Genomic DNA, 12,641 nt, shown 5'->3' on the forward strand with positions numbered 1-12,641 from the left:
TGTGACCTTAGGAAAATTATATCTTCCCTTCTGGGACCTCAGTTTCCTCATCTATAAAATGGTAAGAAATAGGAGTGTTGTTGGACTTGATAATCCCTAAGGAGTCTTCTTCCCCTAAAATCTTGTAATTCTATGATTTAAATGAATGACTTCCCTCAAGCCAGTAATATTATAAAGATTCACCTTTGGAGATGATAGCAGCCAGATTTTGTCCAGAACAGACCTAAGGAGTTTTGTTTAATGTTTCCTAACAGCAAACTCTAGTAATGCACTTGTAAGGGATTTAGAGTCATTCAACTGCATTGCATTACTACTGGCACCCCAGGGGTGTGATTATCTTTGATTATCTCATGATAAGAAGCCCTTTGTCATAATTTACATCTTAATTTATGTAATTTTCTCATTAATAATGATGTCTAGTTAACATCAATTAAAACTTTGTGACATGAATTTAACAGGATGGTTAGTTATTCAGCTTCATGGTTCTTCTTTTACTCTTTTCTTTCTTATTTTTTGGTGAGGGAAGGGAATAAGGGTTAAAGCAGATTTCTGGGAATATTCAAGGTCTCTGATCCACTATTGTCATGGTTTTTAAATCTGGGGAGCATCCTGTCCCAACAAATACATAATTCAGATTAGCATTAATTTTCTCATCATGAGGATTGTCCAAAAGATGTTTAGCAAGACTAACAGGACAGGGAATTTAGCCTTAATGTAATGCCTTTATAAAGTCCTTATAAGTATGAATACCTATTAGCCTGTGAAATAGTCCCTTAAAAGGAGTAGTAGACAGCATTATAGTCACTGATGAAGACGATGATAGCTAGTGTCTATGAAGCACTTTAAAATTTTCAAAGTACTATACGTGAAATCTAACTGGACAAATCATCAGAACCAGAGATATAGAACCTTTTTTTTAGTTCTGCCTTTGCCCAGTTCTGATTTGGACAACACTGATTTATGCTCAATCCGCAGATTTGCTAATCCACACAACTGTGCATTAGAGGTTGCCAGATTGTCTGGTACACTTTGGTAGAAAGTCACCATCAAGTTTATGAGCAATATAAGTCATCAACATGGCAGATTTATAAACTACTCTGAAAGAGGACCAAGACAGACACCATACTCCCCTGCTGCCTGTCCTAGCTCTCTGATACACCATTTTCCATGTATCTAATCTTTTCCATTTCAGTGTAAGTGCATGTTGGCCCTCTTTGCTTCATGTTTCAAAAAACAGACAGTCACTCGGAAGCAGTTCCTAAGTTTCATCAAGTCAAAAAAGTCATCAGCCATTCATTCCCCCAACCATGCAGTGGCTGAGAAGAGATCTATAACAACTGCCATTATTTTAGAAATGTAGGCTTGGGACAGAAATGAGAAACCTTCATAAAACTACAACAGTAGTAGTAGTGGACATAACCTTATGCTATTACAAAATATTATACCTGTATTACTTGATCTTCAAAACAAAAATACTGTGAGGGTTATTATTCATTTTCTAGATGAAAAACAAATGTCAAAAAATTAGATGACTTGTGACTGTTTCATTTTCTAGATGTGTGACCTTAGGCAAGTCTCTTAATTTCTCTGGGTCTCCATTTCCCACTTGTACAATGAAGGGTTTGGGCTAAATAACCTCTAAGGCCCCTTCTACCTCAAAATCTTTGTTTCTATAATTCTATGTCTCAAGTCACACAACGGAAATCTGGCATAACTGAAGATAAAAGATAGGTTCCATTCTAAGTCCACTTCTTATTGCACTCTCCCACAATGCCTCTCATCTAAGAAAATGAGGGGATATTATCTCCATTTTTGCCTATGCCTTCTCCCTTAAGAAGTTTGTCTGACATGCGCATGCGCAATGGATCCAAAAAGAAATTTGACTTGGCATAGATGAAGGAGAGTGCTTAAAGGTTTTAATTGGACTGAGAAGGTGGAACTGGAAGTAATAGGTTGAAGTTTTAGGAAGGTAGATTTCAGATTTATTTAAGGGAAAATATCTTAACTATTGGGGCAGAGGGTACATATGTGCAAGAAACTCCCAGTGTACAGATTGGCAACTTATCTGTAATTTATAGGGTATCCTGGAGTACTGAGAAGTTAAATATTTTGTCCATAATGATACAGCAAATTGGTGTTCAGAGGAGGGATCTGAACACCGGTCTTCCTGACTCCTTGCCTTCTATCCACTACATAATGCTGTTTCCCTCCTGACAATTAGAACTTTCCAAAAGTGAAATGCTTTTTTGGGGGGGGGGGGGGAGGAAGAACTAAGTTTTTCCTATCATTTTAAGTCTCTAGATCAAAGCTGGAGATGTAATAGCATGGATTCTTATTAAGATATGTACAGATTGGACTAGCTAACCTGAAGTCTCCTTCACTACAAAAATTCCATAATCTTTCCATTGTGGGCAAAATAGGCTTAAATAACTAATATTGTTGCTAAAGTTTGAATACAGGATATTTCTGAAAATGTTGTCAACTAAGATCAGATCAGAAAAATATTTCATGGTCTCTTTGCTATTGGTTAAAAATAAACCCCATTTGGGGTTTTCTTGGCAAAAATACTGGAATGGTTTGCCATTTCCTTCTCCAGCTCATTTTACAGATGAAGAAATTGAGGCAAATAGGGTTTAAGTGACTTGCTTAGATCATACAAACAGTGTCTGGGGCTAGATTTGAACTCAAGTCTTCCTGACTTCAGGCCTGGCACTCTCTCCACTATATCACATAGTTCCTTTATTCCTCTCTTTTCTTTGTATCACCAGTGCTTAGCACTGTGCCTGGCACATAATGGACACTTAGCATATGTTTGGTGACTTGATGTGATTCAACTAAAATATATAACATAAATCTAAAGAGACCATACTTACCTTTGCAGCATAATGACCAACCAATAAGCTATCAATAATTGAAGAATTTGCATCACTTTCCAAGATGTCAATCCCAAAATCTTTGCATGGGTAAATCTGGAAATTTTTAAGCTGAAGATTGCTACTTCTGAAAATCTATAAAACAATAGCATATGTTATGGTAATGGCTATATAGCATGATCATCCTTTCTTCAAATCTTATATTTCATATGCATTGACCAAACAAAAAAAAAGAAAAAGAAAGAAAAGAAATCTGGACTTTTTTCCCCAGTCCAGTAATCAATTCTTTTAGAACCTTCGGTGTTCCAGCCACAGAGCTAAGCAATGGAGATATGAATGTTGTTTTAAAAGTCTTTCCCTTCAGGGAGCTTATATTCTATTGCTCCACCCTACCCAAAAAGAAGAATATATTGAATCCCAAGGGATGGAGAAGAAGGTTTGATTTCCCACACTAGCACAGAGGTTACTGTCCTGCTCTTATGTTACCACTTGGATCATCACCATTTGGCAATAACTTCTATAAATATTTAATTACTTCTCAAGGTAACTAGCATCTTAATGAGATCAACGTGAAGTCCCTATATACTTAAAACATCTAAAATAAGTTCATGATTTTCATATAATTCTAAGAAAGAAAAATGAGTTTCCCAAAATTTCTGAGCTTCATATCTTCTTCCGTAGTGTAGTTTTATCATAATCAATCTTATTGTTGTTTAGCTGGTTACTCATATCTGATTCTTCATGATCCATTTGGAGTTTCGTTGGCAAAGACACTGGAGTGGTTTGTCACTCCCTTCTCCAGTTCATTTTACAGATGAGGAAACTGAGGCAAACAGGGTTTAGTGACTTATCCAGCATCACACAGCTATTAAGTGTCTGAGGGCAGATTTGAACTCAGGTCCTCTTGATGCCAGGAATGGCACTCTATCCACTGCACCACTTAGCTGCTCTTAATCAATATAATTAGCAATCTATAAAGAGACAATTAATACAGCATAAGCACAGATTCACTGTATCAATATGTACCTGTCTCAATTATAGCGTAAGTCTGAACTTGGGCCACTATGTCCACAAACATGGAAAGGTATTAGCATAGGTAGAACAGGGCAGGGAGAAAAGCAGGAGGTCTTCCCCTGGATATGCCACTTACCCTGGCAAGTCATTTAACCCCTCTGGATTTCAGCTTCCTCATCTTTAAAATGATTGGGAGTAGACTAGATGTCTACTTAAGGTCTCTTCCAACTCTAAAGATTTCTGATTTATGCCAAAGCTGCTGGTCATTTTCAAAGGAAAATAGTAAATGGAAAGATAATGGTAACTTACTCATTTATTCAGCAATTATTTACTTAGGATCCTACATATACATACATAGAGACAGAACTACATGTACTGCGAATATATACGGCTTTCGGGATATGTGTATATATAGTCAGTTCTCAGCATTCACAGAAGTAACTCATTTTCACTTTCTTGTTGGCAACCTGTTATGCACAGTAGAGGAACAAAAAGAGAGGCAGGATGCATGCAAATCTGTGAAGTGGCTGGCATCCTACAGTTCTTCATTGTTCATGTTCATTTTATCATTATAAAGAGTTTCCCATGCATTCATTGCATGTCTACATTGTTTGCCAATCCCATCATCAATCAGTCTCAAGATTAAACTACTCATATTTGCTATGCTTCCATACTCTGAATCTTAAGGATCTCAAATGGGGAAGCAGGCATCATTGGCAGATTATTTCAAGCTAGAGTATCCTTCATGAGCTCCAATGGCATCCTCTAGCCATAAAGGGCAGAATGCTGTGGGTGATGTTGAGACCTCATCAATCTTGTCACCTTCTAACAGCAATAACTAAAGTCCCAGAAGCTTCTCCCTTGCTATTTAGAGGGTGGTCAAGGTAGAAAGGTTTATAGCAGTATAGTATACAGTACAACACCTTCACACCGTCATCTATATACTAGAAGGTAATACTCAGGCTAAAAAATGTTTTAATTTTAAGAATTTTATTTTCTGTACAATATTTATGGTACTATAGATTTCATATGTTCTAAAAAGTGGATATTATCTGAAATCACCTTTTTTATGAGATGTTAGCTTAAAAAGTCACATAATTCTGGGCAATTACAAGCAAGAAAAATGTTTTGCATATTTCCAATTTTATTTTATGTATTGCATTTTAGAGATTATTTCATGCTTACTGTGTTAGGAAAATGCATATTGTGAGAATTAATGTTTTTTTTTTAAGAATTATATAAGTAAAAGTTTATTTTCAACAGTCTCTAGTGAAAGATTACAGTTTTTGGTGGTTGTGGAAAACTAACCTCCTAGTTCCCATAGGTTCAATATATCAACATCCTGTTTTCTACTTTCAGGTCATTTTCTAGGAAGCAAAAATTAAGGATTGGCTATGACTACGTGTGTTATACCTTTTATATGCATATATATATACAAATATGTGCATATACACATATGTATATATACACATATATATACATACAAAGAGATGAGAAGACAGAAAGACAGAGATGGGTAATGAGAGAGAAAGAGCGGGAGAGAGACAGAGAGACGAAGCAAGGGAGAAAGCGTAATGGAGGGAGGATAGAGACAGTAAAGTCACTATTCCACTATTGGAATAGCTACATCTCTCCCCTAAGCACCTGGCACAGTCTGTTGAACAGAATTAGTAGCTAATAAATGCTTGTTGACTATTGAATGCAAAGAAGACTATACTCTTTGGGGTTGGCCAATGTAAGAATTTACTTTCCTTGACCATGCATATTTATTATAAGTATTGGAGGAGGACCCTCTTTTTTCTCTAATAAGGGACGGTGGGCAGGAGATAAGACATGTTTTTGTTCATTTAAATTTTTAAATTAAAAATACAAAAAAGAAAGATGCTTTAAAATAAAAGAAAAGATATGATCTCTAGCTCTGAGTATGTGGGAAGGAGAAATAATAGATTTTTGTTCATTGAAAAAAACTTTTAAAGTAAGGGTACGCACAAAAATAAAAGATATAGTTTGAGTAGTTTATAATCTAATTCCAAATTATAATTCACGTTATCATTGATATAATTAACCCCCCTTTAGTAAGTCCTCAGTGAGTAACAGAGAAATGAAAGATCTTCACACACTATCCTGTCCTAAGAGAATCATGAAGGACATTAATAGGGGGCTGACTTGGGCTTTACCTGAATACCACCTTGACTTCCCCAAACTGTGAAGTTCTGGAACAGAGTGGGACCAGTGTCATTTACTCGTGGTGGTTCAAACCTGGGATACACAAGAAGACCATACCTACAGAAGAAAATTATAAGGCATGATCAGCAACTTTCTGATATGATAACTATCCTTTCCATGATAAGACAGAAAAACAAGTTATTCATAGAGATTGGGAGCCTTGATAAACATTTATCAGGTGTTTTCTCAGTGATCTAACTGCTATCACCCTCATTTTAAAAATAATTTTCTTCCCATCAGTCTTCAAAGTAGAAGCCGAGTGATCACTTCTCAGGATTGCTACATATGGAATTGCTGTTCATGCATAGGTCAGATGGACAGGTAGGCTTTTGAGATCTCTTCAGATTCAGACTCCTGTGATGCTAAAACATGTATCAGAGTGGAATTCCACTAATTCAGGACAATTAGTTAGAAAACATCCAAATTAATAGAAAGTCTGAAGCACAGAATGATTTTAAAGAAATAAAATTTCATTTATCTCAAATGCAGACTTCTTTGAGCTTCCATAGTGCTCCATAATTTGGCTTGCTTTGCCTAGCTAATATGATGGTCTGATGCTTTCATATATATATATATATATATATATATACACACACAAAAACACATACACACACATACACACATATATGTGTGTATATATGTGTATATATATATCCTTCACTACAATTATTTCAGTTTCTTCTCCAAATTATCATTCCATAATAATTTCTTTGTTCCATAATAATTTCTGTCTTTGTACCTTTATTGACTTTGTTTCTTTCAGACTGGAAAGTACTTTCCCCATCGCCTTTGCATCTATTTGAATTTCACCCATCCTTCAAGGCTCAGTTTCTCCATGAAGTCTTTGCAACCTTCACCTCATACTGAGGAATGCCCTCAACCAAGACCTATCTATGGGTTAGTGGATAACTCTTTGGGAGTTGCTCAAGGCACATGGAAGGTAAATAAATAGTCCAGGGTTGCACCATTATTAGGTGTAAGGGAAATCTCCTTAATTGTAAGCCCAGAATTCTGCCCTCTCCACTTTGTTTTCTCTAACACTGAATTATATATTATCTTATATATCAGGAGTTCTCAACATGGTACTGTGAGCTTTTAAAAAAATACTTTAATAAATATATCTCAATATAATTAATTTTCTTTGAAATCTTATGTATTTTATTTTATGCATTTAAAAACATTATTTTGAAGAGACCATAGACTTCACCAGCCTTCCAAAAGGGTCCATAATATAAAAAGATTAAGATGTCCTCTTTTATTATATTTTATTAAGGGGATTTGTACTGTGAAGTTTGGAATCAGTCAAAGGGCTGCACTTGAGGACCTGAGGAACCACATGCGGCCTCAAGTCTGCAGGTTCCCCAACCCTGATATACAATGCCTAAAATACTAGAAGAATATTCTCTACATAGTAATCATTCATTATAGACAATGTCTTTTGATTGACCTATTATCACAGTGGATTATAATAAATATTGCAAATATAAATTAAAGCTATTAAAATGCTTGAAAGCCATTTACTGTCTCAAGTGAAGGACATCCCCCTGTATTCTTAAATATGTTCCAAATTAGTTTAGAAAATACCTTATTTAATAATGGGTAGAATGGTCCTCCCTAATGCAACTTCCACAATGGAGAATATTTCCAGTGGAGTACCCTCATGAATGACTACTTGTTGGAATTGACAATGTTGCTTCCTTTGGGGTACAGGTAGGAATAGATGGCTGCTGAGGAACCTCTCAATGCTAAATTCGGTACCTTTGGGATTCTATGAAATCCTGAATTAGTGGAGTGTGAATTCAGAGGTTTAATGCAGTATAGATTATTAACACAAGGTAAATATAAGACCAGGAAAGTAGGTATCAATAATTAGTTAGGACTTCCTTGTATTTGAATATGATGAAATCATATCTGTGCAATGCTTTCCAAGCTCTGTTGAAATGAGTGATTATTTTTTAAATTATACAGTGGCAAAGGCATCATTTTGTTGTTAAAATTCTAAACTATCATTAGCAGGTTTGTATCTAATTTTCTCGTATGATATTGCTAAAGACTGTTCAGACCGAAAAATAGCTAAGTTCTAATTTTTAAGGGCAAAGAACCAAGCCTGGAAAGGGAAAGTTTTATCAGCAAATAACTTCATTTCATAATATAATGAGGGAGCATCAAAATGACAAATGTGGAGACCCTTTTATGCCTCTTAATTTCTTTTGTTGAGCATTTGCCCCATATAACCCATGGGAAAAGAACAAGAATAAAGCTCTCTCTCTCTCTCTCTCTCTCTCTCTCTCTCTCTCTCTCTCGCTCTCTCTCTCTCTCTCTCTCTCTCAAAAAAAGAAGAAGAAAAAGAAAAAGCTGGATGGAATCTCTGGGGATTTTTCTTTCAGAAGCAGGCTATTAAGAGAAGGTAATAACTAGAATGATTTTCTAAACTGAAGTACCAGAGTTACCAGCTGTGGAAGATGCAAGAGCAGTTGATACCAAGAAAGAGGCTAGACTAAAAAGAACCAAAGACTGAATCAACTAAGGAAGCATTTTTAACTTTGAGTTAAAAGATTCAAGGTGGAATGAAAGCAACAATTAATTACAGGTAAGAATTCATGAGGAAGGCAATTAATCATACCTAGTTTTACAATTTGATGTCTTTAAATTTTTCTCAACTTGTACATTAACATTTCAAAACCATAACTACTTTTATAGCTTTGCTTGGATATTTGAATGGATCTATTTTTTCTATTACATGCATTTATCTATCTCTTTTGATGCACCCTATGAAAGAATAAACTGTCAATATTGGTATGTAGGAGAAAATAAATATTCTTTTGAGTGCTGTCCTTGAAAATCCAAATCTATAATGTTACAGGATGAACAAAGAGAGAATAGAGGCAAAATTGTGAATAACTGGTGTTTGTATACTGCCTTAATATTTATAAAATCATATATATATATGCATGTATACACACACACATCCTCTCATTTGAGCTCCACAGAAACCCTGTGAGGTAGGTATTATTATTCCCATTTTACACATAGGGAAACTGAGGTTCTGGACAGTTGCCCCAGCATGTCAGGTAAAATGTCAAAAGTGGTATGTGAACTCAAGTCTTGTTCCCTCCAAGTCCAACTGAAACAGGAAGTGGGGTTAAAAGACAGATAAAAGTGTAGTCATTGGAAATATAAGATCTGAGAGCCTTCAGATAATTAAAAGTACCTATGATGTATTAACACATGATCCCTCACTTGGGCAGATGACTAAACTTGAAATGAGAACCTAAAATGATCAGGTTCGCTTATTTCCTACTGTGCATGTTCTAGTTTCTAATTTACTTTCACACGTCTCTGTATACTACCTGTCAAAGAAAATGCTGGACTATGAACTTCCTCTTCTCTACCTTTGACCAAGTTATTTCACTTTCCTATTGGCAAAACAAAGATCAGATTACTCACCTCTCTTTTGGAAGAGTACAGCTTATGTCCTAAAATACTCTAAATAGAAAGTGCTCAAGATGTGGGTAATAAAAATAATTCAGTCTTGCATATAAATTATACAGCAAGATTAATTTAAGCAATCCTTTGTGATGCAAAACACTTTATATACTAGAATCATGGATGCCCATTAATTGCAAATGAGTGCTACAATTTATAAATAAAATTAAAATTTTATGCATACATAGTTTTATACACATACACACAGCCCAAATATAAGCCCTATTGTTAAAATATATGTTTCCAATGGAGAGTACCTTGTGCAGGAATGGACTACATTCTGAGTGAAGGAGAGAAGAGGAGCTTTGGAAGTTTCACCAGTTGCAAGATGAAAGAAATAACCATATCCAGCAGCACACACCATGTTTCTCTGAAGGAAATAATGTGATTGTTAGAATGGTTATCCCTCAGTTGCTAGGATTCCTGGGGGAAAAGAAACTCTGATTTCAAGGTACTGTTCCCCTGCTCAATCTGTTCTTATCTACTTACCCCTTCCCATCAAGGTACACTGAGACTTCCAGGAAATAACTGAACTATTTGCCAACATTAAATCTTAGGGATAGAAAGAACTTCTGCTTATGTTCCTTCCTATAAGCAGCACTACAGGAGTACAACTAAACCATTCCAAAAAACTAGAATTGTGGGTTTTAAGCTGTCCTAAGAAGATTATAAAATGCCTTTTCTGCCATTACTTAATAGACCTGACAGAACACAGATATAGATAAATGACAGAAGATAGATTTAATAGATAAGAAAATGATAATGGATAGTAGGTAATAGAGATAGATGATGGAGATGTACATAGACAGACAGACAGACAGATAGATAGATAGATAGACAGATAGATAGAAGATAAGCATTTCTTTACCACTTTAGGAAAGCCAGTCCCATGACAGAGAACAAAGATAAACCAAAGAATGTGACCAGACAACTAGATATGCTGCTACTGATCCAGTGGATTTCTCTAATATTGCCCTTCTTTATAAGGAAGGCAATAACCAAGGGCTTAGTAGCCTGAGCCATGGCAGCCTCAGAGGATGTAGGAGGTAGGGCAAGATTTTATACATAATCTAAGGACAAGCAAAGCAGGTGAGGAACACAACCCAGTAGAACACACCATCTTGCTGACTAAACTATTGTTTAATTTAAGATCTATATTTTTTCCAAGCCTAGATGCAACTGCCTAGTTATTCTTGATCTTTCCATCACACAGAACATTTTCTCTCCCTTACTTACTCAGGTACCTCTCTACTTCACTCCATTGATTATTTTTTACCATTTTTCTACTATATCTAGGTCACTCAAAATTTTAATCATGTACCATTATCGGATTCTAACACCATCACTCTACAGAAATGAAGGCATAGAAGAAGGGAAGGGATTGCTCAAGATCTTATACTCCATTAATAAATTTAGGTCTCCTAGATCGTGCAGGGAATAGAGTGCTGGGTCTGGCATCAGGAAGACTTGAGTTTAAATCTCCTCTCAAATATTTATTGCTGTATGACCCTAGGAAAGACATTTAACCTCTGTCTGCCTCAGTTTCCTCAACTATAAAATAGAAATATTAATAAAATCTATCTCTTATAGTTGTTGTTAGGAACAAACGAGATAGTTGTACACATCTGTCTGTCTCATAATAGATGCTTAATAAATGTTTGTTCCCTCCCTTTCCCATACCCTGCCTAGGGCTCTTTTTGCTATATCAAATTCCCTGTCATGTAGTTCAACCTCTATAAAAACTACATATTACCATTTTAAACAAGTAACTATTAAATTGAACCCTCAAATCCATTTATATACTGCTAGGGGAAGCCAGGACAAGCCACAAATCTAAAAATACTTTGGATGCTGTGTAGCCAAGAGCAACATGTTGATTCAGTGAGGTTTAGCATCTCTCTCCCCTCAATTTTCACTGAAAGGCCATCCTCATTATGGAATTAAAAACATGATTAAACCAGAATAACAATATGCACAATGACTAGAGCTGCCTAAATGGAAATAACAAGAAAAATAAATTTAGCACTATCTAATTATTTTGATCAAGCTCAACCAAAAAAGAGAGAGAGAGAGAGACAGAGAGACAGAGAGAGGGACAGAAAGAGAGAGAGAGAGAGAAAGAGAGAGAGAGAGATGTATTTTTCTCCTGCTTTGAAAAGGTAGGAGATTATGGATATGGAAAATTGCATCAAGTGCTGGATTTGGTCAAAGTTCTGCTGAGCTGATTTTTTCCCTCCCTTTATTCTTCGTTACAAGAGGTGGTCTGAGTTCAAATTTTAACTCTTGTCATTTACTAGTAATATAACTATAGACAAGTTACTATAGACAATATAACTATACACTAGTAATATAAGTATAGACACAGTTCCTTTGTCTGTGAAATGGGGTAATACGTTTGATCCATCTCAGAGGACTGCTGTGAGAAAACTCTGTGCAAACATTAAAGCCCAGTAGACATGCAAGCTGCCATTGTTGTTGCCCTATAGAAAATCACAGGAAAGGGTCAGAGAGGCTTTTTTTATTACATCCCTGGGAAGCATTGGTTAAGAAAGCCCCAATTACTCATATCTGAAGATTATATGAGAGGAGAAGATGTTAAGAGTAGAGTTCCCTACGGTGGTATGTTGATAAATGTTTGAAAACCAAACCAACTCTCGGAAAATTGTAAGCAAGACACACTTTTAAGTTTAATCCACATCATCCACATTTTCCTCATCTTTTCTTAAGTCTAGACAATCAATAAAACAATAAATCAAGCCCTGATTTATATTTGCTGGTTTCTAAAGTGTAAATGCTCTCACCAAAAATTTAACAATCAGCTCTGGCTCTAGCCAAATTTAACACTGTAACAATGTAACAATTGAAGCTCGTTCTAACACTCTCCTGCAGACAACTACCCCTGTAAGTTCTGTGAACGGGTACATTTGCATGAAACTAAAATCAAACAACTAGGTGTACCCTTCCTGTAGTCAGGAAGACCTGAGTTCAAATCTGACCTCAGATATCTACTGACTATGTGACCCTAGGCAAATCACTTAAACC

The 12,641-nt window shown here is 35.7% G+C and overlaps 1 protein-coding gene across 10 annotated transcripts in view; it reads right to left on the reverse strand.

Moving 5' to 3' along the window:
* Positions 1–12,641, reverse strand: part of PKHD1 (PKHD1 ciliary IPT domain containing fibrocystin/polyductin) — a 640,097-nt gene that overhangs the window by 317,179 nt on the left and 310,277 nt on the right. For all 10 annotated transcript variants that reach the window (XR_011974315.1, XR_011974316.1, XM_072642432.1 and 7 more), the window contains 3 exons: positions 9,857–9,969; positions 6,065–6,170; positions 2,874–3,008 (listed from right to left, as the gene is read on the reverse strand). Coding sequence is in view for 8 of the 10 variants with exons in the window: in XM_072642432.1 (XP_072498533.1) it covers positions 2,874–3,008; positions 6,065–6,170; positions 9,857–9,969 (354 nt within the window). In the remaining 2 variants the exon portion in view is untranslated. The remainder of the gene's footprint in view (positions 1–2,873; positions 3,009–6,064; positions 6,171–9,856; positions 9,970–12,641) is intronic.

This window comes from Notamacropus eugenii, chromosome 2 (assembly GCF_028372415.1).
Source record: "Notamacropus eugenii isolate mMacEug1 chromosome 2, mMacEug1.pri_v2, whole genome shotgun sequence".
NCBI lineage: Eukaryota > Metazoa > Chordata > Mammalia > Diprotodontia > Macropodidae > Notamacropus > Notamacropus eugenii.